Source organism: Brachyhypopomus gauderio, chromosome 10, assembly GCF_052324685.1.
Source record: "Brachyhypopomus gauderio isolate BG-103 chromosome 10, BGAUD_0.2, whole genome shotgun sequence".
Taxonomy (NCBI): Eukaryota; Metazoa; Chordata; class Actinopteri; order Gymnotiformes; family Hypopomidae; genus Brachyhypopomus; species Brachyhypopomus gauderio.
Window position 1 is genome coordinate 14,892,119 of NC_135220.1, and position 24,387 is coordinate 14,916,505.

The following is a 24,387-nucleotide window of genomic DNA, read 5'->3' on the forward strand; positions in this document are numbered from 1 at the left end:
CATCAGTATGAAAGTTTTTTGATGTAACAAAACTACAGTAGTTATTTGGATTTGCAGATGTAATAACAGACCTTTCTCGTAGAAACAAACCCAGAATATTCAGTGTATTGTATGTTACGTTATCACCGTCCAGTAGTAATATGTGTGGAGCATTCACATGAGAACTCATTCTGTACTCCTCTGTGTCATCTGGTCATTTTTCAAACTGTAAGAGAGAATTTTTTTAACTATTATTTAACAATTTTAACATTTTTAGGTTTAAAACCCATTTACAAAAGGTCCTCAGACAAACTGATATCCCAGATATACCAAACTGCTAAAACAAATGGGTTATTAATCTGTGCAGGTTGTAGGATTGCATTCACTGATGAGCTGTGGTCCTCTCAAAGCAGATGAGTGTGAATGCTTCATGGGTCTAACACGGGCCTTTGGTATTGACACTGTGATAATGAGTCCAGGGTGGAGGCTTAAGCAGATCATAACGGATCAAACCTCATCAGGTCTTCAAATACACCCCTGAGGAACACCTTTACACCAGATGGTGATGCCGCATCTCTCTAAGGTCATTACATGAGATATGTGTGATAATCAACACCAATCAAATTAGCAAATGTACATGAGCTTAGGAAAACGCTTCAGTAAATTCCACCATTTAAACTGCTCTTCTTAAACAGGGGTACGCTAGAATGTTAGGTAAAAATCCTCCATTTCTAAACACTAATGTAAAACCTGTGAAAGAGTAAACAGTTCCTCCCCGTTGTTGCATTACCTACCAATGCTGCTGCTGTTACATTCTGACATCTGGACTCACCTTGTTCCATATACATTATGTTACATGTGGACATGCAAGTCCTGATAACACATTTGATATTAAATCTGATAATAGATAATAGAGTTTGAAGTGATTCCCCATATTTTCACCTCATGAGAAGCATTTAGCAAATTGCTAGCATGTTTAATAACATCAAAAACTAAGAAAATAATGACCTGCTTGTTAATATGTGTTAACATGTCCAATCAGGACCCCTGCAGTCTGTTCAATAATCCATCCCTGATTATTACTGCACACTGCGGAGACGTTTGGAAACACCACCCTGCTGGGCTTGGCAGAATTATGGGGAATTTTGAGCGGGTGCCAGAATGTCTGTGGCACTGCTGGACTGTGGGAAGTGGTGTCTTCAGACTAGGGGAGTGGCCCTAAATGCCCTGGACATGGCCAATCCTGGGCTCTGTCCCCTCTCATCCCCTCTTCCTGTTGAACTGTGTGTGTGTGTGTGTGTGTGTGTGTGTGAGAGAGAGAGAGAGAAAGAGAGAGAGAGAGATAAAGTGTGAACGTGTGTATGGTTTACACTTACTTGTTCTTGTGTTTGGATCCATGCAGATGTGCGTGGTACTGAGCAACAGAATTAAGAGTTATACTGCAAACCTCACACGTACGGTTCTGCTTCGGCCCTGACACACACACACACACACGTATCCACACACGCACACACACACATATCCACACAAAGCAAAGATAAAACATGAACCTTTCCTGACAAGGTTCTGACTTTCCAGACATATCTGGTTTAGAACATCACCCACCCCTTAGAATCTTTCACAAAGTTAATACATGCATTTAGCATTGTGCCTAGCCAAATATTATAGTGCAGATTAAATTATACCAAAATAAATAAACCAAATCAACCATCAACCTTTAAGTTCACAAACCAACCACCTCTTATAAATGCTGTGCAATAGTGTGGTATGTTTATTAGTTAATAAGAGCAGGTATGTGATATCATCTGCTATATGCTAATATGATGTAGTTAAATCTGTATAATGTGATTGGTTACAGACGTAAGTTTGGAAAGATTCTTCCTTTTCCTTAGTGTCTCCTGACACCCACAGACAGCCACACCCACAGACAGCCACACCCACAGACAGCCACACTAGCCATCGGTGCAGAACAGGAAACATTGCTCTCCTCTGCAGCTCTGTGAATCAAAGACTCAGTATTATCACTCCATCGCCCATCACTAGACCAGAATGATTACAATCATTAGACCACCTCAGAGAACTGCAAAACATCCTCCCACAACTCAACCTTCTCCCACTACACTTTTTAAACATTCAGCGTCTATGATGACGCCAAAGTTCACCCAGCAGGTGCTGTCAGCTCTAGTGTGTAAGGCATCACCACAAGTGGCTAATGAGGAAGGAGACACAGGATTCACCAGAGTGATCTGAGTAGTGAAGGTATGGCAGCATACATGGAAGAGAAACTTCCACGCGCTACAGAGGAGCAGCTCTCGGACCCCTGACAAAAACTGCAGATATGAGTCACATTTCTGAGCCAGAGTCATGATGGGGCGCAGTGCATTTTCAAGGCATTTTCAGGGTATTTATTAAAACGCCCCTCTGTCCAGCAGTGTGTTGCCAAACACTCCAGTCTGCTACAAAGGCTGTAAAATCTTTCGGTTGATTTTATTTTTTCGGCTGAAGTACTTTGGTCTTCATAACGTCTGCAGTGCAGAGCAAGCGTGCGCCTGGCCTCCCTTAATGATGAAGGATTAATTACCTGTTGCTAATTGCACACTGGGAAGGTTCGTTAACTGGTAGCTGAATAACTGAGCTCGTTAATGAAGTGCAAATCTGCACTGAAGACAGTGAGTAACAAGCAGGTGGCTTCTGCATAATATGGATACACTGCTGACACTCCATCTGGGGCGGAGCCAGTTAGGGTCGGTCAAACACACCAGTGGGTCCAGAATCAGGCACTTCTGCTGGTGCGGATCATTCACCTAAAATTCTGCTGTGTGAGACCATTACACAGGCCTCTTCCCTTAATGTTTACTGTAGACTCTTGGCTAATCCAGACTTGATGGCAAGTCTGCAGAAAAGCTGGAAGGGTTTATGATCTGAAAGAGGAGAGTGTTGGTGCAGCTTGATGGAGTGCAGGTGTAATTTAAGACAAAGTCCGTTAGTACAATATAAACAAGCGTTGTTTACATTTGGCAATGAGGAACTTGGCCATTGACAGATTAAAGTTATATGAGTTATTGTTGTGTAAAAATCATGATTAGTAATCACTCTGTCCCTCTCCCTCCCTCCCTCTCACACACACACACACACACACACACACACACACACACACACACACACACACACACACACACACACACACTCACACACACACACACACACACACACACACACACACACACACACACACACACTCTTCCAGCTCCTACAGCATACCTTGAGTGTGCCTTGGGCCCAGACTCTCCCCCAGCTGGGCCAGCAGGTGTGCGTGTGCTGTGTTCCTCCTGTGCTTCTTGCCGCTGTAGTGCTGCAGTGCCATGCCTGGGTGATTGAAGCAGGCCCTGCACACGGGGCAGTAGCGATGGCACAGCTGCCCCGGGCTTCCTGGCTGCCCCGGGTTTCCTGGCTGCCCTGGGGCTGCTGCGGACACCACCTGCTCCAGACCACCTGAAGTCTCTACTGTGCAGAGAGAAGATGACACACAGAGATACATGCAGATGACAGGAGTGGTGGCCTGTAAAGACTCAGTCCCAGACCTGAAGACACGCAGTTCCTGTCCTGCAGAGAGCCACACCCCTCCCATCCCTTGACTCCTCCTTCTTACCCTTGGCAGCGTTGGCAGGCGACTCTCCCAGCAGCAGTTTCAGTCTCTTGGCGTGGATCTTGCCCTGGTAATGAGACTGTGCCACCACAGCAGAGGTGAAGAACATGTTACACAGCACACAGCACTTGTTCTGGTCCACGTCTCCATCCTGCACACACACATAAACAACAATTCACACAAACGTATACACAAACAATTCAATTTAGTTTATGGCACTTAAACTAGAGACAGTACAGTGCTTAGTCAACTACTCAGACAAGTAGTCCAAGATATTCCCAGATACAAGAGTCAGTGCACCCTAAATTTACAGATATAATCCAGTCTAATGCAGTTTACAATTTGCTATTACTATTCAAGACAGTTCAAGCTAAAATGTCAAAGTGCATGATTAGGTTACATTCAGACAGATGAGTCTTCAGCCAACGTTTGAACAGAAATAGGGACCCTGCTGTTTGGACAGCCTGTGAGACTTCATTCCAACAACTGGGTACAAAGACTGGAGTGTTGAATGAATCTGGGAGGATGATGGCTCAAGCTGGCCCATATAGGAAGCTCAAATGTCTCAAAAGACTCAACAACAGATTTGACCACTCAAATATAGATGGGGGGTTGATCACTCAACAACAGATGGGGTTTTGATCACTCAAATATAGATGGGGGGTTGATCACTCAACAACAGATGGGGTTTTGACCACTCAAATACAGATGAGGGGTTGATTACTGACATCCAGCAGGACAGAGCAGGAACATTTTGGCTTTGTAGACAATTATCAGATTTAACGCTGATACATGGAGCTGCAGGAGACCAGTGAAGTGAACACAGTAGTGGAGACACACATGCATACACAAACACACACACATTTATTCAACATACACACATGCATGCAGGGTCTGTTTTCAGTGCTGTGACCAAACCAACCAACTACGCTGGGCAGAGTCTCTGGGTCTCAGGATGAGAGAACCATCTCAGAATTGTACAAGTGCCCATCTATAAACTGAGGAATAACTCGGACAATGACAGATATTTCAGGAACAAGAAAATTAAAGAAAATGCTGTTTAACACCAAATGGGATTTTAGTGTGAGGTTTTTGTTTGTTGTGTTTAACTGAAGATCAAGCCAGCAACATTCACAGCTCTCCGTGGCAAGATTCCCTAGTGCACAGCCAACACTTTCCACCTGGCCTGCAGTGAGTGTGTCAGCGCCTGTGAGTGTGCCAGTGTGTGTGAATGTGTCAGCATGCGTGTGTGTTAGCGTGTGTGTGAGTGTGTTAGTACAAGTGAGTGTGTCAGCGTGTGCATGTCAACATTTGTGAATGCATTGGTAGATGTTTCATTGTGTGTGTTAGCATATGTGAATGCATCATAGCATGTGAGTGTGTCAGCGTGTGTGAGCGTGTCAGTGCAAGTGTTTCATCGTGTGTGTCAGTGCATATGAGTGTCAGCATGTGTGGATGCATTAGCATGTGTGTGTGTCACTGCATGTTAATGTGTCAGTGTGTGTGAATGCATTACTGTGTGTGTGTGTGTGTGTGTGTGTGTGTGTGTGTGTGTGTGTGTGTGTGTGTGTGTGTGTGTGAATGTATCAGGGTGCGTGAGTGTGTCAGCGTGTGTGTTAGTATGGTAGGGCCGGAGCTGCTTCATGCAAAGCAGGGAGGAGATTACACCTTCACATGTTCTGTTGCCAAGAAACAAGAGATGAAGAGAAAAAGGGGAGGAAGCCGTCAGCACTCCTCTAGTTTCCTCTCATCCGTGTGGAGCTCCAGAGTGGAGCTCCTGTAGTGATGTCTACACACCTCCCAGTGGCTACAGCACTACTGCCATGACAGACGCTCCCCAAAGCAGGCAGCTTAGCTTTGGACTAAAACACGTCCGGTGCTACATCAGCCTACATGCACACTCAGCAGTTTACAACCCAGCGGTGTGTCACATCTAATGATACAGAGTTGTGTAGAGATGACATGGAGTTTTGTGGGGATGATCAGGAAAGAGCGATGACAATGTTGACTCTGGGTCTGAGAGCTGTCCTCATTCCTCCCAGAGACTCCTGAGGAATCCTCCCTCAGTGGAGTTCTGGCTGTTGGAACTGAACAGAAATTCTTCAAGGATGCTGTAGGTCGACGTCAGCCAGCAGTGTGGAGAGTTGACTGAGAGCAGAATGCAATGCTGGCAGTAGTAGACATGACACTAACCCTCCTGGGGGGTCGTTTACACAGCAGCAGTGAAGTAGGAGAGATGGTTGACACTTGTACAGAGTGAAACACCAGGATCAGTTAGGATGTGGTGGACATCACCCTGGGCTAGAAGTCATTACATTCTTACTGAAGTTTCTTATGTTGGTGTAGATTTATTTACTTATCTGCCTGTGTATTTGTTCGTATGGTCTGACTCACGTTATCTGCACGGAGCTTCTTGACCGGACACCCTCCGTCTGCGGGGTGCAGCATGTAGTAGTGTCGGACCCTGTTGGCATGTTTGCGGCTCTGAGGGACGTTGGGAAGAGACAGGATGGAGAGGAAGGACATGACAAGCAGGTTTTGTGAACTTTGGTTTCATTCAACACAAAAGCAATATGTACAGGAGAATTTCCGTCCGAGTTAAAAGAAAGTCAGAGGCCATCGCTGCCTTGCAGGACAGCAGGGTGTTTACGTCGAACAGCGCAGAGCAGACAGATGAGGAGCTCTCGTTCAGACAGATGAGGAGCTCTCGTTCAGACAGATGAGGAGCTCTCATTCAGACAGAAGTCAGATAGGCATGCAAGTCCTTTTTTTTACTGCATCTTCTGAAGTGAAGAACTCTGCACAACCAAAGATTACATCTCAGTAAGTGAGCGCTTGTGTGAGCTAACACCAAGCCCTGCTCCGCAGAAACCCACATGCACTCTACTGTGACCCCAGTGTACCATGACCCCAGTGTACCATGACCCCAGTGTACCCGAACCTGGCGCTGCACAGCAAGGCAGTGCAGCATGATGCTAGTCTTGCCTGATCAGCTAGAGCTCATGGGAAATAGGAAAAGGGTTAGACATCCATAACATCTACCAGACTCCTCATGTGAGTCTCCACAGGGCTCTCCTGAGGTCCGTCTGTGGTTTGTCTCTACTAATTCAGTTTTCCCTTGTTTTTCTTTTCATTGTAATAATTCCCACATCTCTCCTCTGTGCGGCAGACATCAGACGTCAACCACAGCCTGCTTCACAAGCTTCACGCTGTGTTGGGAGCTCCTGATCGCTCGTGATCTATCACTCTGTCTCGACTCTGTGTGTCTGCCTGTCTGTCTCCATTCCGTCTGTTCCTCACTAATGAGCTCTGGAGTAAATCTATTTTCTTCTGTGCTGTCAGCTTCAAGACCACTTTTCCTGTATTCATTTGGTCTAAAAAGAGAATTTAAGTGGATTAGATTCGACAGAACTTTAATTGATCCCTGGGGAAATTGCAGACCAGCTGTAACCATATATTGCAAAGTTTACCAATATGTCTACAATTCTGCAATAAAAAAATATATAATATCTAATGTTAAAATATAAGACTTACATAATGCTATATGTAATATTTAATAATAGATTATATTAAAAGCAATTTGCTATTTTGTTCATTTTATGTGGGCCTCATCCCCAGCTCTTGCTGTACCTCTGACAGGCCCCTCCCACAAGCTCTCGCTATCTCTGCCCCACCCCCATTGGCTGTCTCTGTGTCTGTGACACATGCCCCACCCTCCTCTCTCTGTGGTCCTGAGACAGGCCCCACCCACAGCTCCTCACGTCCCTAACAGGCCCAGCCCACCTGATCTCTTTGTTGTTGAGACTGTGCAGGACTGAAACCTACACAAACTCACTGAGTTATTCTATTCCCTAAAGAGCAAAAATTGCTATTTACATGTCTGGTACTTTTGCTATGAATTGGGTTGATCTTTGAATTCAACTCTCATTTCAGCTGGTCTGAGTGGCAGACAAACAGAGCTCACATATCTCTATGTGAAAGCTGCACTGTTTGAACAATAGGATCTGGTTTTGATTCCTTGTTTACTAGCTGGAATATGGACAAACCATAATGTTATCCAGATTTCCAGTTGAAATCATGTTAAAACACTTTTTTTCCAACCTCTATTCCACATTGCATTTCCATGTGAGTCTATAATCAAAAGGGCTACAGTGAAAATGTGGCCAGTTTAGAAAACAACTGAAGTTAAAGGAGCTGTGTGGTAGAACAGCGTTTTCATCTCTAATGAGCTGAAAAGCGTAATAACTTGGGCTTTCTCACTGCTCTTCATTGCTGATTACAAGCCCTTCTGTGGTTATGATGACCATTTAAACCAGCACCAGGTGTTTGATGAGGTTTCCTTTCAGGTCAGAGACTGCAGACCTATAGCTACAGAGACATGAGAGACCTCATGTTATGTTAAGCATTGCCCAGCAGGGGAAGCAGCACTATATAAACAGAAAGTATATTATTTGGAGGCAGCGGATGGTCTTTACTATGTAAATGTTTGACTTCACATTGGTCTGAGTGCCAGACACGTGAATTATTTAAGAAATAATTAGGGAATGTTTGACCCTGGCATGGGTAATAGGAAATACAAAGGGAATAAAAAAAAAGGTGTTTAAATCAGAACACCCAGTCTATAGGGGGACCAGGGGAATTTGAACTCACATTGAAATGTTTTCCACCATGTTCCACTGTTTCACTGTGTTTCACTGTGTTTCACTGTTCCACCATGTTCCACTGTGTTGGGGAAACTCTTCCCTGTCCATATTGTTGGTTGAGGCCCAGCATTGTTCTTCCACCTGACTCCACCAACCCTATAGCTAACGCAGCATTCACAGTAAGAAGCAGCTCAATTTTGTCAAAAGGCCAACAGGTCTTGAATGGTGGTAACAGTCATCACTGAAGTGCAGTAGCAGATACACTATGAAGGCTTTCAAAGACAGCCCTCAAACTGCCACTATTCACTATTCACTATTCAACATTACTCAGAGCATCACACTGTCTCCATATCCACTGTCTCATAGCATCACACTGTCTCCTTGTATTCTTCCAGTAGAATATCTTGGTACCATCTCTTCACCATCTACATGATGTAAAAGTGAAGATTCATCAGACCAGTCCACCTTCTCCTGCTGTTCCACGGTCCAGTTCCAATACTCACATGTCCATTGTAGGTGTCCATTGCAGGTGTCCATTGTAGGTGTCCATTGCAGGTGTCTACTGTAGGTTTTATTGTACTCTAACCAGTGTCTGACCACACAGTCCTTGTCAAAGTCTCTCAGATTCTTACACTTTTTTTCACATCAACTTCCACCTCTGACTCTTCACTTGCTGCCTAATATATCCCACCCCTTGACAGGGGCCAAAGAATAACTCTGGACCCCAGAGAGTTAAAAAAGAAATAATATAGAACACGACTTCTTGGCCTTAATATTTGCCCTCATTCACAACAGCTCATGCAAGTCTTAGAGCATCTATAAGCTTTCAGTAATGGGCTTGAGGGAGAGCACAGCTGAGCCTGGCCTACCTTATAATGCGCCACCCTCTGTGACTCGGAGATCAGCTGGGCACTGCACACTCGACAGTAGGCGGCAGTGAAGAGAGACGGATCTGTCTCCGTTGACTTCATCTTGCAGGACAATCAGGACAAGCACAGAACTAAAAGCACAAAAAAAAAAAAAAACAACGCTGCTGACAATCCACGAGGACACACTCTGGAAAAAAGTGCAGGTGTACAAAATACATTTAGGTTAGTTTAGCTAACACTTAAAACTCCTGTCACTTCAAATACTGTACATTTAATTTGGCGTAATCCTCTCAAGTTGCTCATACTGGTTCCCTAAAGTGATGAAAACAGCCTAGAAGTGGTTTGGCCATAACAAGAATTCAGCAAGTGGTGATGAAACATTATTGGCTGCGAATGAGGAGAAGGGCTCTCACTTCGTCTGTGAGTGTTTTATTCAGAAATTAGTTCTGTTTGAGTCTCTTTTTCAGCCATTAGACTCCATTAGACAGCAGTGATGCCAGCGTTTATCATTATAAACAGTTCACCCAGATACATACATATAAGAACTAGGTTTTACAATTACAGAATTTGGAAGACACTATTATCCACTGTGACATATTTATCAGTATGACAGTATGTGTGCTCCTTGGGGAGCAAACCCATGGCCTTGGTGTTAGTTACCAGTAGTGGTACCAGGTGAGCTATAGGTAATAAAGAGCAAACCACGAGCCTCAGTGTTGGGAGTACTCTTCAAAGGAGGACCCATCATAAACATGCACATTACACCAGACGTAGGTCTTCAAGACAGCTAGAAAAACAATTAATGGGTCAAACAACATGACAAAGGATAAATTGAATTTGTATTTCAAGTATCGAGGAACAAGTGGGAGACGGACACCTTGGCACAACTGATAGGAGACGCTGGGGACAAGATGCTAGTCACAGGTGAAGTGCATAACAAGGGAGTGGAAACAGGGAGGAGCATGGAAACTAAAACAAAGTAAAAGTACATGGCACAGGTGGAACAAAGAAACGAAACCCAGACAGACGCTGGTGAATGAGGGGTATTACTGTGACATAGGCAGGCAGATAGGATAAGCATCCACCCAGAGAAGAAATCGGTCAGGAGTTATTGAGCAAATATTAAAAAAGACATGGCAGGCGTTAAAAACACCATATGTGTGTCAGAAGGGTACCACATGGTTACAGCAAGAATATGGAAAACATTTTAGAAATAAAGATATATCTGTACACACTGTGTTTTTGCCAAATTAAATATTTTTGCTGCTTTGCTGCACTCTTGTTCCTTCAGAGCTATTTGGTGAGAATTCTTGGGGGAGGCATTAATTCTCTGAGCATGGGAACCATGTTGGATTTAAAGACAAAGTAAACAGAAATTTGAGAAATGACAGAAAGCTGTTGTATTTCATGTTCCAAAGCAGAAGGATTGTTTTCCAAAGCTCTCCGAAAATCAACTCTAAGATGTGTAGAGCGTTTTGTAAGATCACTGTATAAGATGCACCTGGAGAACCTGGACTGTGCTTAGTTTGGATATGATGTCTGTACATGAAAGTCTCAAGCAAGGTAAACTGAGATTCCAAAAGAGATTTACAAAAATGAGAAACGAATGTGCAGAATTGCTCCTGTTAGTCCCAGACTGACAGTACATATAATGGAGAGACGTAAGTGTGATTGAGGAACAGGGTGATGTGGATGTAACTGAGAAACAGGGTGATGTGGGTGTAATTGAGGAACAGGGTGATGTGGGAGAGACTGTGGGTGTGTTATGACTGAGGAACAGGGTGATGTGGGTGAGATTGTGGGTGTGTTATGACTGAGGAACAGGGTGATGTGGGTGAGATTGTGGGTGTGCTTGAGGAACAGGCTGATGTGGTTGTGACTGAGGAAATGGTTGATGTGGGTGTGACTGTGGGTGTGATTGAGCAATGGGGTGATGTTGGCATGATTGAGGAACAGGGTGATGTGGGTGTGATTATTGGTCTGATTGAAGAATGGGGTGATGTGGGTGTAATTGTGGGTGTGTTTGAGGAACGGGGTGATATGGGCGTGATTGTGGGTGTGATTGAGGAATGGGGTGATGTGGATGTGTTTGAGGAATGGGGTGATATGGGTGTGATTGAGGAACGGGGTGATGTGGGCATGATTGTGGGTGTGATTTAGGAATGGGGTGATGTGGGTGTGATTGAGGAACGGGGTGATGTGGATGTGATTCCAGTTGTGTTTGAGGAATGGGAAGATGTGGGAAGCTGCAACCTCTCTTTCACCTCTCTCTGAGCCCTCTCTCTCTCTCTCCCTCCTGTCTCTCTCTTTTCTCTCAGCTCCCTGGTGCTCTCCTCTCTCCCTTTGCCCTCTTTCTCCTTCTCTCCTCTCTCTTCTGTCTGATTTGAGAAGTCAGTCTAGCCGAGGGGTGTTTGTGGCCATGAAGGCTTCCTTTAAAACGTGATTACCTACCTCACACAATGCCCAAGAGGTATGTATTGATTCCCCTCTGCAATGGAGTTAAAAGAGATGCGATTTCCATTATCTAGGTCTGAATGGAGTTTATAAGAGAGACTGGAGAGATGAAAGAAGGCTGTAGTCACTCGCTACTAACAAGCAGCACTTTCATTTTCTGCTAATAACCTCCAATGTAGAGAAAAGATTCATCATTTAATATTTGTTGCTAAATCTGAAAAACAGTTTTGAAAAACACTTAATTAGCATTTTGGTGGTTAAGGGAAATATGGGTAACTTGTCTTAGTTCTCTACCGTTCCACTGCAGCTGCTCATGAGACTCTACCTGGCCAGCTGCACACGTTGTTGTTTAGTTCAGATCTTATTTAAGTTCTATATTGCACTTGGTACTTATGTTGCTAAGTACCCCAAGGGGGTAATTCTGTATGCTAGCATGGCATTACACAGTGTCTCAAACCTCCTCATCATCACTACCAATATATATATATATATATTTTATATATATTTATATATATATATATATATTTTTTTTATTTATATATATATGTGTGTGTGTGTGTGTGTGTGTGTGTGTGTGTGTGTGTGTGTGTGTGTGTGTGTGCCTTGTTCATCTGTTACTCCATCTCTCCCCTAATGAAGCAACTTGCTGGTCATCCCTAAAACACTTTTAGCTTAATTACTGTTCAATTCTGTCCTTGAAAATCACAGTTACTGACAAATTTAGAATTGCTTTTTAAAAAGAATCCCAATATGTATATTTTGTTTTACTGCACGGTTGTTTTTGTTCATATTGTTTTACAATTTTATTTATTTAAAGGCAGCTAAACTTTGTCTTTATTTGACAATTTTATGGTTTGTTCTTTCTTTTTTTTAATTCATTAAGATTTGTTAGGGTTTTATTATTAATATTTCTCTGTTTTCTATCTTTAAATACTTTGTAAACTTTTTAAGCACATTGTGAAAATTGCAAATACATTGTTATAGACCCATAAGTAATTAGTCCACGAAAGGTTCCAGGGGTGAAATTTGTTGATTACATATACAGCACGTATGTATGTTACCTGAGCAAAAAGCTTTAAAAAGATCTGAGTTTTCGTGACTACTGAGCATTACGCTTACAGACTTACGGTAGTGTTAATAGACTACAGTAGTCACTACATCTCAATATACAATTTCACATTATGATGCAAAGCCACAAGGATGTTAAACAGAACTTGTTGAAATAACATAAGAATCGCGTTATGGTTCTTTCTACCCCTCATAATATTTGGTTATTTAAACACTTTACTTTGTACTAAGCACTGTCTAGGAGGTCGATCAGGCAACAAGCATTTCATGATGAGCTTACCCGCACTGTAGAACAGTAGCCCTTCTAGGAGGGTTTCGTGGACGCCGTCAGCTGTTGTTAAAGAATGAACCCGCGCAGTCCGCACAACAGACGCTCTCTACACCGCGCGACGCTGATTGGTTGCGATGGACATAAAAATCAATGAGAACGTAATGAAATTATTAGTGTGATCTTCTTCGGATCAATTTCTACAAGCAAGTCGCATTATTTGTGAATGTAAACACGATAGCGTAACAAAATAAGTCTACAGCCAACAAGTCTGCAAATCTGATGCCTTTAAATAATATAGTTGTATGCATGCTTTATTTAGAATATTCATTTCAGTTTATTCGGAAGTTTATCTTAATTTGTAATAAATTCTAATTATTACTGAGAAGTGGTTTATTTATATGTTAGGACTGTGTGTGTGTGTGTGTGTGTGTTTGTGTGAGTGATAATTTATATTTGATTTTAAAAAAAAATTTACTAGGTCAATTACGTGTCTTTCCACGCTTAAAGTGACCTCTGTACGCGAATGACCTCTGTGACCTCTAATCTTTTCAGACAGACCCCAAAGCCGGTGAGATGACGTCCCCTTCCCCGCTGTAACGTGCACACGTGTCATTGGCGTGTCCGGTAGGTCTGCTTCTGTCTCAATGCAGGAATGTAGAAGCTTCACAGTGCTTCTCGTCTCCTCTTTCAGTGCAGTATTGTAGCAGAGGTCTGGCGAAGTGCTGACACAGACACAGCAACATTACTGCACGGTCAGCTTTCGTTTTCTTCATTTTATGGGCTTGACTGCATACGGTTTAGTTCTCAGGTGCCCGACCCGACTCGTGGAGTGCCCTCTGGTGATCAATAGGTCTTACTGCAAGAATTGCTGACTGCATATGAGTTTTAAGACGTGCGATATATGAGGTTTTATTTCTGACAGCCAGATGTTTTTTTTAATATAATACTCTTGTACATTATTGCTGAAGTAATCTAGATTTACATATAACAACCCTCGAAGTACATTTGGGGAAAATATGTACCTGTTGCAGAAACTACAGTTACCATAAATCATTATAACTTAGCATAAATTCCAAAATGAGGATTTCTCTTCCCTATTTTCCTTCACACTCGATGAACTGACTTGAGAATTAAAGGAAGATGATTTTCTTTTTGCCATCAGAGACTTGAAAATGCCAGAAAGCTAGAAAATGAAAACTAGAGGGGAATTCCAGCAAGCACATTACTGTAAATGCATCAATAATGCCTTACGTGAGTCATTTGTGTCAAAAGAGCAGATGCAATTGCAAAATAATGAGTTTGAAGTTATGAAAGGTAATCAGTCATTTCCCACAATTCTGCAGCTCAGGCTGGTCTGCTGCACACTGAAGTCCTTCAGGAGCTCATCCTTCACCCCACCACAGTCGCACGTCTGTGGCACGTCTGTGGCACGTCTGTGGCATGTCTGTGGCACGTCTCTCTGCCAGATGCTCGATTCATCGGCCATCTGACCCAGACCCCTCCATCGTGATGAGGTACAAACTGACAAAGTCTTGCACTGTGCATTCAGTCAGTATGGTGTCACATTAACTCTGTTGAGTGTTTCTTTCATTCCCGTTTGTTTCAACCACTCTGGTGTTTAATTCAGCACTTTACTATGTGGGCTTAAGGAATTAGCCCCTCATTGTTCATTCATATTAGGTGAATATACATATATGATTTTAAATGCATCTTCAGCAAACTTTAGTTCCTCACTGCGCTCTGCATATGTGAGAATGTCTTCAAGACTGATGGAAAAGCATCTTAGGTGCTGATTCATGAAGCTGGTTAACAGAACACCAAGAGTGTGCAAAGCTGACATCAAAATATAGTCACTTCAAAAAAATCTAATATCAAAGTTGGTTGAAATTTGAATGAATTTATTAGAGCACAATAGAGCATAATAGGTGTATAAAAGGTATATCCATTCGATATATCCTCATATATTTAACGTTTCAACATTAACTCTGAGCCTTGGTGGGTTAACTTTAGTTATGTGGGCAAACAGCCTCAGCTGTACAATGAGATGAAAGAATGAATGACCGTATAAATTCAGTTATTTTATTTTAGGATGACCATATTTTGTACATGCCAGTGTTCAGGGACACTCAGGAATTTGCATAATTCCAGCTGGACACGTCTGGTTTAGGGGCACATATAGGCCCGGCTGCATGATGCCATCTCTGTGGTTTGGATTGTTCTAAACTCTTTATGCTCTCATAGCTGTGTTTGTCATGCAACATTCCTGGACTCCCACCCACTTGAGTTTCAAGCTGTGCATGTGTGCCTGTGTGTGTGTGTGTGTGTGTGTGTGTGTGTGTGTGTGTGTAAGCAGGATTGTGCATATAGTACAAACAGTCATTATAGAGCAGAGCAGCAGAGCTCTTGCAGATGGGAGCGAATCACACCAATGCTGTCGAGGAGTGTTGGAAGTGCTTCACAGTCCGCACTAGCAGGACTAACACGCTGATATCTGGGCAGCCAAATTACCCCGTACCTCCACACCAGATCCACCATGGCTTCTCATCGTCCGCTGCCTCCCTACTCAAGATGAGCAGGCTGCATGAAGAGCCGGTCACTTGATGTGCTGTTTGCATGAGATGCTTTTTTGCGTGACATGCTCGATGCTTGAGATGCTGGTTGCGTGACATGCTGGTTGCGTGAGACGTTGTATGCGTGAGACGTTGTATGCGTGAGACGCTAGCTGTGTGAGCCATCTTTTCCGGCATTTATGGCAGGACTGCTCCTACCTCACAGAGAGGTTAATCAAGGTCATTAAAATTCTCCCTCTCCCCTCCTCCAGCACAGGAGGTGTTTAACGATGCTTGTGTTCTGCGTAGGTCAACCTCAACCACTGCAGCCACACGTCTTCCCATTCATACAGGAGCTTCATGAACTGCTACTGGGTCTCCAATAAAGACCCAGTTGGGCCCCACATTAGGTTCAGGCTTACATAGAGTCATGTATTCATATATTCATAAGTCATGGATTAATTTATTTATTTACTCATTCATACTTTTTTATGGCTCATCTATATGAGGTGTTTGGTTGCAATTACCGTTATATGGCCAGTTACACATCAGCACTGCAAAAAGCTGTTTGTCATTTGAAATAACATAATTGGAGAGATAAATAGACGGTTATATTGACACAGTGAGGCATAACCTATGCATTTAGTTCAGCCCAGTTTCAGGGGTAATCCAGCTCACCAGCCATCCCAGGAGAGTCTGGCCTCTCCTTTTTGATGCTATCTACATGCACATTTCCTGAATCTGCAACCATAAACAAGACCAGTGCCAAGCAAAATACGTGATCACTCACATAGTCCAAGAGGCTTTCTGGACCAGCAGGCCTTACTCGGGCTGCGTGCGCCTCACACCACGGGAGTTCGGGAAAGCAGCATCAAGAAGATTAAGCACAAAACACAGCAGCAAGAATTGAATTCAGTTTTATTTTGATGGTTTTGGTGACTTGCGTTAATAAAATTTGGTCAGTCAAGCTCTGTGTATGCCTGCGCAGTCCTAGCTGTGATCTCGCGAGCAGAATGGCATGTTTGGCTTGTTGTGGCACGGTCTGGAGATAAGCCCAACTCTGACTAACTCGTAACATACTGACAAAACAAAAGGATGACGTCTTCATTGTAGCTATTGCTTCACATAAATAATTGAGTGAAAACAAGTGAAACACGCTTAGAGAATCACAATATACTGATTCGATTTTCAATTCAAGTGTTTTCCTTCATGTTTTCATTACAGTAACTTGTACCTTAAACCCAGTATGTTTTAGGGATTTTACCTCAAACTCAAATTGAATAATGGTTCCAAACTCAAATGGTTTTCTTCAATGAAACTGCTGCGTATCTCAGTGTAGGTTGAAGTTTTATCCTACATCAATACTGAGGAGCTGTATTCTCAGTCATGTCATCTCAGGAAAAGTTAGGTGTTCCACCTTCACACCAATCTAAATGTGAAAGGCAAAAAACGATCAGCTTCTGCTGGTTCCAAATGATGAATTCCTTCCTCGACAATTAATCACACTGCTTTATGGCCTGAAGATCCAGCACACCATTGCCAACATTCTCTGCTATCCACACACCAGGTAAAATATATCCATGCTGGGCTGGTGCAGAGGGGGGGTGGGTTAGGCCCAGATCTCCTGGCTTTCAGCAGGTGCGTCAGACGGGATCTTTCCGTCCTTTCTCTCGCCCTTCCACATCCAAAACAAACATTCCCGGTGTCTGTCGCCAAGATGAACGGGCAGTCTGGATGCTCACTTGCACACTGCAGCGCTACAAATCCCAGCTCATCCCGATCCCTCAGTGATCCAGCCATGCTCATCTGCACGATCGCTTCATGTCCCAGATGGAAGCACTTTAATGTTGCCTTAACACTGATGCAAACCCATTCAACGTGAAGTGAACGCCAATAAATAGTTACAAAATGACTAGCTCATGTTTTGAACTGGAGACATTATGCTGAGACCTCTGGGACTAACACACCTAAAAACTGAGATAAATCCTGATCCTAATGCTGGAGTATACAATGGCCATTAATTCAAACACAGAGCAGCAGAATCATAGTAGCATATTCATAGTTTCTCCTCCAGATGTGTGGCTGTGGAAGCAATACATAAAGGCAGTTGACTGAAATACATTTCAAATCAAATTTCCATCGCTCTCGAGTTTTTAAATTTTCACAGATTTTAATTGTTATGGGTGAATGAACGTTTTAAAAATGTTTGAGAAACAGAGCAATAATGTTCAGAAGAATTAATAGTTTTTAGAATGGATATTTTCTCGTATGAATGGATTGTGGACAAACTTTACTACAATGTAAAACAAAAAACGAGGTTAGATATAGTGATGTCGAAGCAGTGTACAATTCAAAGCAGTATTTTAGAATACACACGTCTCATTTAAACACCGCTTCGTAGGCAGGACATTTGTGGGATTTCAGTTTCTTAACAGCCTTTTTGAACTCCTTGCTGGACTTGTCCCACTTGTGAATGCCCGTCAGCAGGTAACGCTTCCCTGTTTTGCGGCCCATGATGAGGTAGTTGTCCTGCAGGTGTTCCAGTGCCTGGCACAGACAGTTGGCTCCATTCTTCACGTACAGCACCAGCTTCTTCAGGTCCTCCCTCTTCAGGGTTCCCAGCCTCAGCGGCTTCTTCCGCTTATGCAGAACCACCTTCCTGTCACTGTTGTCTTTTCGTGCTTCCTTTATTTTTGTCTTGATAGCTAAAATGTCAAAATGATGATAATAATAATAAATAAATTTCTACATCAAAACACAGTCATTCGGAACTGAAATGATTGAATTGTAATTTGTTTTTGTACTTTTTTTAATTGCATAGTTTCCCAATGGATCCTTAAGTCTGGTGTTGTGTTTTTTGTTCTTTAATTTGAATATATAACTGCATTGTATATACGGTCCTTTGTAAAGAGCAGAATCCAAAACAGTCCTAAAAATCTACTAAATATGAATTTTTTATATAAAAATTGATATGAAAGAAATTCAAGAGAAAAATACAAAAAACACATATTTAACGAGTTATAAAATCTATCATTAAAAAGATAACATACAATATTTAATTGAAAGCCTTTCAAAATACTATATTTGCATAAAACAATTAAAAGAGAATTTCACAATCAGTGCTGGGTTGGCTCAGGATGGTGGAAGTCTAGCTGCCTGTGATGAATGTTTCATGTTTTTGCCATCTCTTCTACTTTATTCCTAGCAGATGCTGCCCTCCGATAAATGAACTGCACTTATCGCTGTGTGATGTAACATATTCCACTATTAAGAAGGCATTCCGAGAAAAATATTCTTGGACATGCGTCAAATTTTGAACCAAGCTGAGAAATATAACCAGCACAGCATTTCTCTCTCCTGGTGCAAACACAACAGAAAAGCATGCTTTAAGTTGCCCAACATGAACTGGGTGCAGTTCTGAGGTGCCCCAGTAATCACAACATTTTCCAATGTGCCACTGCCCAGGCATGGCTAGTCGCACAGGAGTACGCCGTGGTGGCCGCACCTGTGGGCAGGAGGACGGTCACATCGGTCTGCCTGAGCCTGCGGTGTGGTCTGAATGCTGCTCTCTATATCCTGGAGCTGATATGGAAATGTGTGTTTGTGAATAACCTTAAAGTCACTAAGCCTCAAACCGCAGGACATCAGTTCATGGGTTGCCAGATTTTTCCGTTCCCTTGAGTTACATCTCAGCATTAATGACTGTCATCTGCTATCCTGTCATCACGATTATGATCTATTATGATGGGAAAACCATGGAGTGTTAAGATGCATGATTTATGTATGTATGTAATTTTTTTTAACATCATTTTTTCCTCCCAATATCTGTTTGGGCTTTAGCTGCCATAAGCCTATAAGCTATATAGTAACATTTCATGATTGATTATTAACAGACAACAGAAATCACACCATGAGCAGCTCCATCCTCATCCCAGAGCTCACTTCAGTATTGGGTTATGCCGTTAAACACCTATGATGAATGTGCAAGAAAAGCACATCTGATGAACTGATGATACTGGGATTTTTGTTGCTTTGTTTAAGCGCCTTTCTCCCTCAGAACAGACAGTAGCAACACACCACTGTTCAGAACATTTATATATGGACAAAAGTCTGTACAGACTTACAAACAGTTCTGAAAAGTTGCCCTGTTAACAAGCCAAGAAAGTGATTGGCTGAACGAAAGAAAGAAAAGTCCCCCTGGGTCTAAGCTTCATGGCTCGCTGTAGAAGGTCCCATGAAATTGTTGCTATCAGCAACCATACTCAAGCTTCCTGACAGTGACAGCATCTCAGAACCTTAAAGAAACAGTTAAGCTCCACCCCAAATTTCTGTTTCTTAGTTACTGGAAGTGTTGTGAGGGCTGTGGTTCCTTTTGTGGTTTGTTTTGTTTGGTTTTTTTTTTTTGTTTTGTTTTGTTTTTTGGGTTTTTTTTTTTTTTTTGGGGGGGGGGGGGGGGTTACTTAAATTTCTGGTTTAAATCAAATAGTCTGCAGTGTAGGACACTGTGACCATGTCCTTCTCTGACAACAGGGGAGACCACCTTAATCTATTTGAAAAATAAATACATGAGTGAGGGAAAAAAAAAACAAAACAAAAACCGACTCTTAACGTCAGCCACTTGGGTTGCATTTACCCAAACCACTGGCACCAAAAGAACAAAAAAAGGGGCTAACTCAAAAGTAAACAGCGGTGCTACACAGTCCTGTGTGTTTATTCTCCCTAAACACACACACGTTGAAGTATGACATGTCTGATTCACGCACGCCCCACCCTTCCTGGGAAGGGCACGTTTTCATAGAAGCTTCAAAAGTGTGCAGACGTTTATGTTTTCAGAAAAATATGAATTGTGAACAATATTATTATTGAAACCAAATGTGTATGCAGCAAACTTGGTGAGGTGCAGGTATTGAAATGACAGTATCGGAAAGGACAGGCAAGACTGTTGATGTTTTGAAGGCATTACACTGGCGTAGAGTTGAATCAGTTCAAACAGTTTCCATTAGCAAGAGAACTGAAGGGGATTCGAAATGATGAACATTTTGCTGACTAACTCTTCAATTGATACTCTATACGCTTCTTCACATCAGCACACTGGCCATGTAAAGCAATTATTACATCCCTCATGTGAGAAATGTAGTTCTATATTTACTAGTTTTATTACTGAGTACAATTTCAATTGAAGTTAAAGGTGATTTTACTTAATAATCACATTGATTCGTTTCAGTCATTGCTATATACTGAAGGAAGCATCCAGTACTCTAAGTACCCTGCAGTCGGAGGAAGTGACAACATCCAGATCCACATGCTGGAAGTGTTTCTTATGTCATACAACATCTATTCCCTCATAATCCGAAACAGCTTTTAGCTGTTCCTGGCACACAAATACCAGCTGTATTAACCATTAAATGCTCACTTTGCATATCGTGCATTTTACTTGTCACAGTTGAAAAAGAAGATCGTCAGAAGATCCAGTTCTGGAGGTCTTTAGGGTTGTGATAAACTAATGTGTAAACTAAGTCTAAATGTGTTTTAGACATCACAGTCATACAGATTCTGCAAATACACAAGGAATGGTTCTCCTAGATATGGCAATGGTCCTACGAACGTCAAGCCAAAAGGTATGAGCCTTCCTTTAGTAAAGCTGAAATTCAGGAACTCTGACACTAAAACCTACATCGTTGTCACAGGGCAAAACGGACAGTGTGTGTGTGTGTGTGTGTGTGTGTGTGTGTGTGTGTGTGTGTGTGTGAATGCATGACCATGCATTTGAATGTATGTTTCTGTGCCTGTGTGTACATGTGTGTATGTATGTGACTTTGTGTATGTGTGCATGCAAGTATGTCTTGTGTTTGTGTAAGAGTATGTGCGCATAATTATGTATGTGCGCATAATTGTGTATGTACACATGTACCTATATGTGTGGGTGTATGACTGTGTCGTCCCCTCCTCTGCTGTGTTAGTAGTTCGATATAGCAGAAGTGTTATCGTTGTTAATGTTGGCACGAGTCTTTGGACTGCAGAGAGCATTAAAAATCTGCCCAGGAATCAAGCAGTTCTTTCAGTGGTTAAATATGTACACTTCCATACTCCAGCAGGTACCCTTTAAGAACTTAAGAACATTAAGATCTTTATTAATAGGAACTACAGATTTATAAAACACATGTCAGCATTAACTTTTTAGATTTAGTATTGAATGTGTTTAACAGTTGTGCATGATGTCAGACAATGGTATGAAGGCGTTCCCTTACCAAACTCACTGGCACACATTCGCTCCAGAATGACCTCAGTGCTCATCTCACTGTCACACACAGGACATGTTGGAGTGTAGTCTGGAGGTCAGAAGGTCAGACATATCCTCACACATGCATACATTTACCGAAGAACCAGCATGATACAACCTTCTTTGCAGATCTCAAAGCAGAAATAAATACCTCTGTACCTACAATCCCCCCTGTACACGTTTCTTGAACTTAGTCTAATGGTTATCTCACATGTCAGTAAAGAACTTGATATGAATATGACATTACATCAGCTGAACAGATGAAGTCGTCTATAAAAGTAAATAAATGAGCTAATTTCCGTAAAGAAACATTTAGTCTATTCTTTTTATCCTACCTTAGAAGGACCACTTAATAACAAAACAAAAACCAAAGTCTATAAATGTGCTGCATTAAAACAAATCACAAGCACGCTGCATTTTCAATAAGGTCTACAAATGTTTTATTAGATTCAGGCTAAATTAATAAATGTCTCTTGAAAGGGTCTTTCAGGATTAGCGAGCATGCAGAGGGCCACGCGAAGTCAAAATTTTCCACCAACATTTTTGATGTCATGCTGAAACCCCACGTGCTCTGTGATTCAGACACCGTCAAATTTTTGCATTTTTAGACGAATTATTAAGTGAACTTGCCTAATTTTAACAACAATGTATTTATTTATTTTTTACTATAAAATAAATGCCGGGATAGAAAAGGTTACATCTATCCCGGCATTTATTTTAAAACAGTGACTAACTTAAAATAGCCCATAGAGTCTCATTGTCCTGATATTGTTGAGTGTGTAATACTCAACTTTATTAATTGACTGACCATGGGGACACAAGATTACCTGCACACATGGTACGCACCTGAGCGTTCGGGTTCATCCGTGACGTTCATGGCGATACACAAGTCCTTCACTGGAAACTTGTTACAGTTAAGCATGTCTGGCCAAGGGAACCCGAATGCCTCCATGAGTGGAGTGCAACTGTCTCGAACAGATTCACAGAGCCACCGACAAGGGTATATCGGCCTGTCCAGACACACCGGGGCAAAGAGCGAGCACAGGAACACTTGTGTGCCCGCGTGACAGCCCTTGTGGACCAGCGGAACCCAGCTGCCAGCCTGCTGCCTTACCTCTGCCATAGTCTCGTGATCCAATAAATTTGGCAGCAGCATTTGGTTGTAGCCCACACTGTAACATAGTCGCAGGTCCTCTGGAATAGGTACACACTGTGGACTTTTACCATAAACATGTCCTGTATCCCTCCAACTGAAATACTCGTACTCCGCAGCCTCAAGTAAAGGCACAGCGGAGACCAGAGCAAACCATATCAGCTTCTGTGGCCAAATGATCCTCATGGCACGCCTTGGAAATTATAACAGGCTACGAGATGGCAACTGGAGCAACCTCTTTGTTTAAGAAAAATAACGGATAAGCTTCGGCGATATCTTTCTCGCGATCTCCTAAGTATTAAACACCCCGCTGAAGCTCACAGTTTCGCCGCGTGAAGGGGGAAAAAAGCGACCAATGGTAAGGCAACTGCGCGCGCGTTTAAGCTTGGCACAGTGTGACCGAATTGCTCAATTTCAAAATTGCCCAATCATTTTTTTTCTTTCGGTATCCTTCTCCTTCAGCTCTTGGCAGGGTACGGAAAAGATTTTGAGTTGCATAAAACATTATCTCAGAACAAAAACCGTGTTGCCAAGGGGACCGAGAATAATACAAAAAATGTGTATTCAGAAACTATACTCTATTGATCGTACATTCATACTAACGTCTTTCTCCTGAAAACATTTTGAACACCATATTCTTAGACAGTTTACGGTATATAGCCAGCTAAAACTGATTTAGACCATCGTACTGGTAGGACACTAAAATTATAGTAAATCTCTTGTAAAATGGATATCATCCCAGACAGAACTATATTTAAGCACAAATGTCACATGTAATGTAGCCTATATATATGCATAATCATTTGTCTCCCTTACTCATATGTACATATTCAATATTTCGTTTATTATGCTTAAAATATCTTTATTTATAGTACATTTACTCTCTCATTATGTGTACTCTCTGTAAAACTATAAAACTGTTCAGTGCTTCAGTCTGTATCATATATTACAAATGCACTCACCAAGACAAATTGCTCATATGTGCATCATACATTACAAATTGAATTAATTCTGAATGTTATGTTTGATGCCTGTTTAAGAAAAAGTAATTAATTTTTCTCAGTAGAATCATAAAGTTGTGGAATACATGTAGCTGTTGGAGATGTTTGTTTCAGAAATACTGAGTAATGATTAATGCACAGCACTTTTAAACCCTCATATCTGGGCTGAATGCCACGTTTGTGATTCCCAAACAGGCCTTTATTTCAGCCACTCGGAGTAAAGGCAAGTTTATGAGCATGCTCCTGTGATTAGAAAGCAGACATGACATGGAATGAAGACGCAATTTCACATGAAATGCAGAAATCAGAAAGTCAAAGCCCAGCTCCTGGTAAACCCGTTAGTGGTCTGTCCAGCACAGTGGTGGGGGGTGGGGCACACTACGTCACTGCACAGAGAGATGCATTAAATGAACATATTATACACAAACGGAGGATGAGGAACCGGTGAGAAAAAATGCTTTAAGCTGAGATTTC

At 42.2% G+C, this 24,387-nt stretch overlaps 2 protein-coding genes and 1 long non-coding RNA gene across 7 annotated transcripts; 1 reads left to right on the forward strand and 2 right to left on the reverse strand.

The window, feature by feature from the left end:
* Nucleotides 1-63: 63 nt before the first annotated feature.
* zmat4b (zinc finger, matrin-type 4b) lies at nt 64-13,663 on the reverse strand. Of its 4 annotated transcripts, none has more exons than XM_077019828.1 (8): nt 13,489-13,663; nt 12,940-13,051; nt 9,138-9,268; nt 6,020-6,109; nt 3,629-3,776; nt 3,241-3,483; nt 1,356-1,452; nt 64-205 (listed from the first exon to the last, which is right to left on the reverse strand). In XM_077019828.1, exons 3-8 carry the CDS (start codon nt 9,237-9,239, stop codon nt 166-168), a joined length of 720 nt encoding a protein of 239 aa, XP_076875943.1. In that variant the 5' UTR covers nt 9,240-9,268; nt 12,940-13,051; nt 13,489-13,663; the 3' UTR covers nt 64-165. The 4 variants fall into 4 exon arrangements, 3 of the variants coding, with proteins under 3 accessions (XP_076875943.1, XP_076875942.1, XP_076875941.1); XR_013133709.1 differs by having other exon boundaries at nt 156-205; nt 1,356-1,976; XM_077019827.1 differs by having other exon boundaries at nt 64-1,976; nt 3,241-3,480.
* LOC143525647 (uncharacterized) lies at nt 13,484-16,869 on the forward strand. 2 transcript variants are annotated; one of them, XR_013133711.1, is made up of 4 exons: nt 13,511-13,554; nt 14,093-14,181; nt 14,274-14,444; nt 15,284-16,869. It is a non-coding gene; the product is annotated as an uncharacterized LOC143525647 (long non-coding RNA). The 2 variants fall into 2 exon arrangements; XR_013133712.1 differs by lacking the exon at nt 14,093-14,181 and having other exon boundaries at nt 13,484-13,554.
* sfrp1b (secreted frizzled-related protein 1b) lies at nt 16,381-23,320 on the reverse strand. The gene is made up of 3 exons (XM_077019825.1): nt 22,606-23,320; nt 21,728-21,808; nt 16,381-18,184 (listed from the first exon to the last, which is right to left on the reverse strand). The coding sequence occupies exons 1-3, from the start codon at nt 23,096-23,098 to the stop codon at nt 17,859-17,861; spliced, it is 900 nt and encodes a 299-aa protein (XP_076875940.1). The 5' UTR covers nt 23,099-23,320; the 3' UTR covers nt 16,381-17,858.
* Between the last annotated feature and the right edge of the window lie 1,067 nt (nt 23,321-24,387).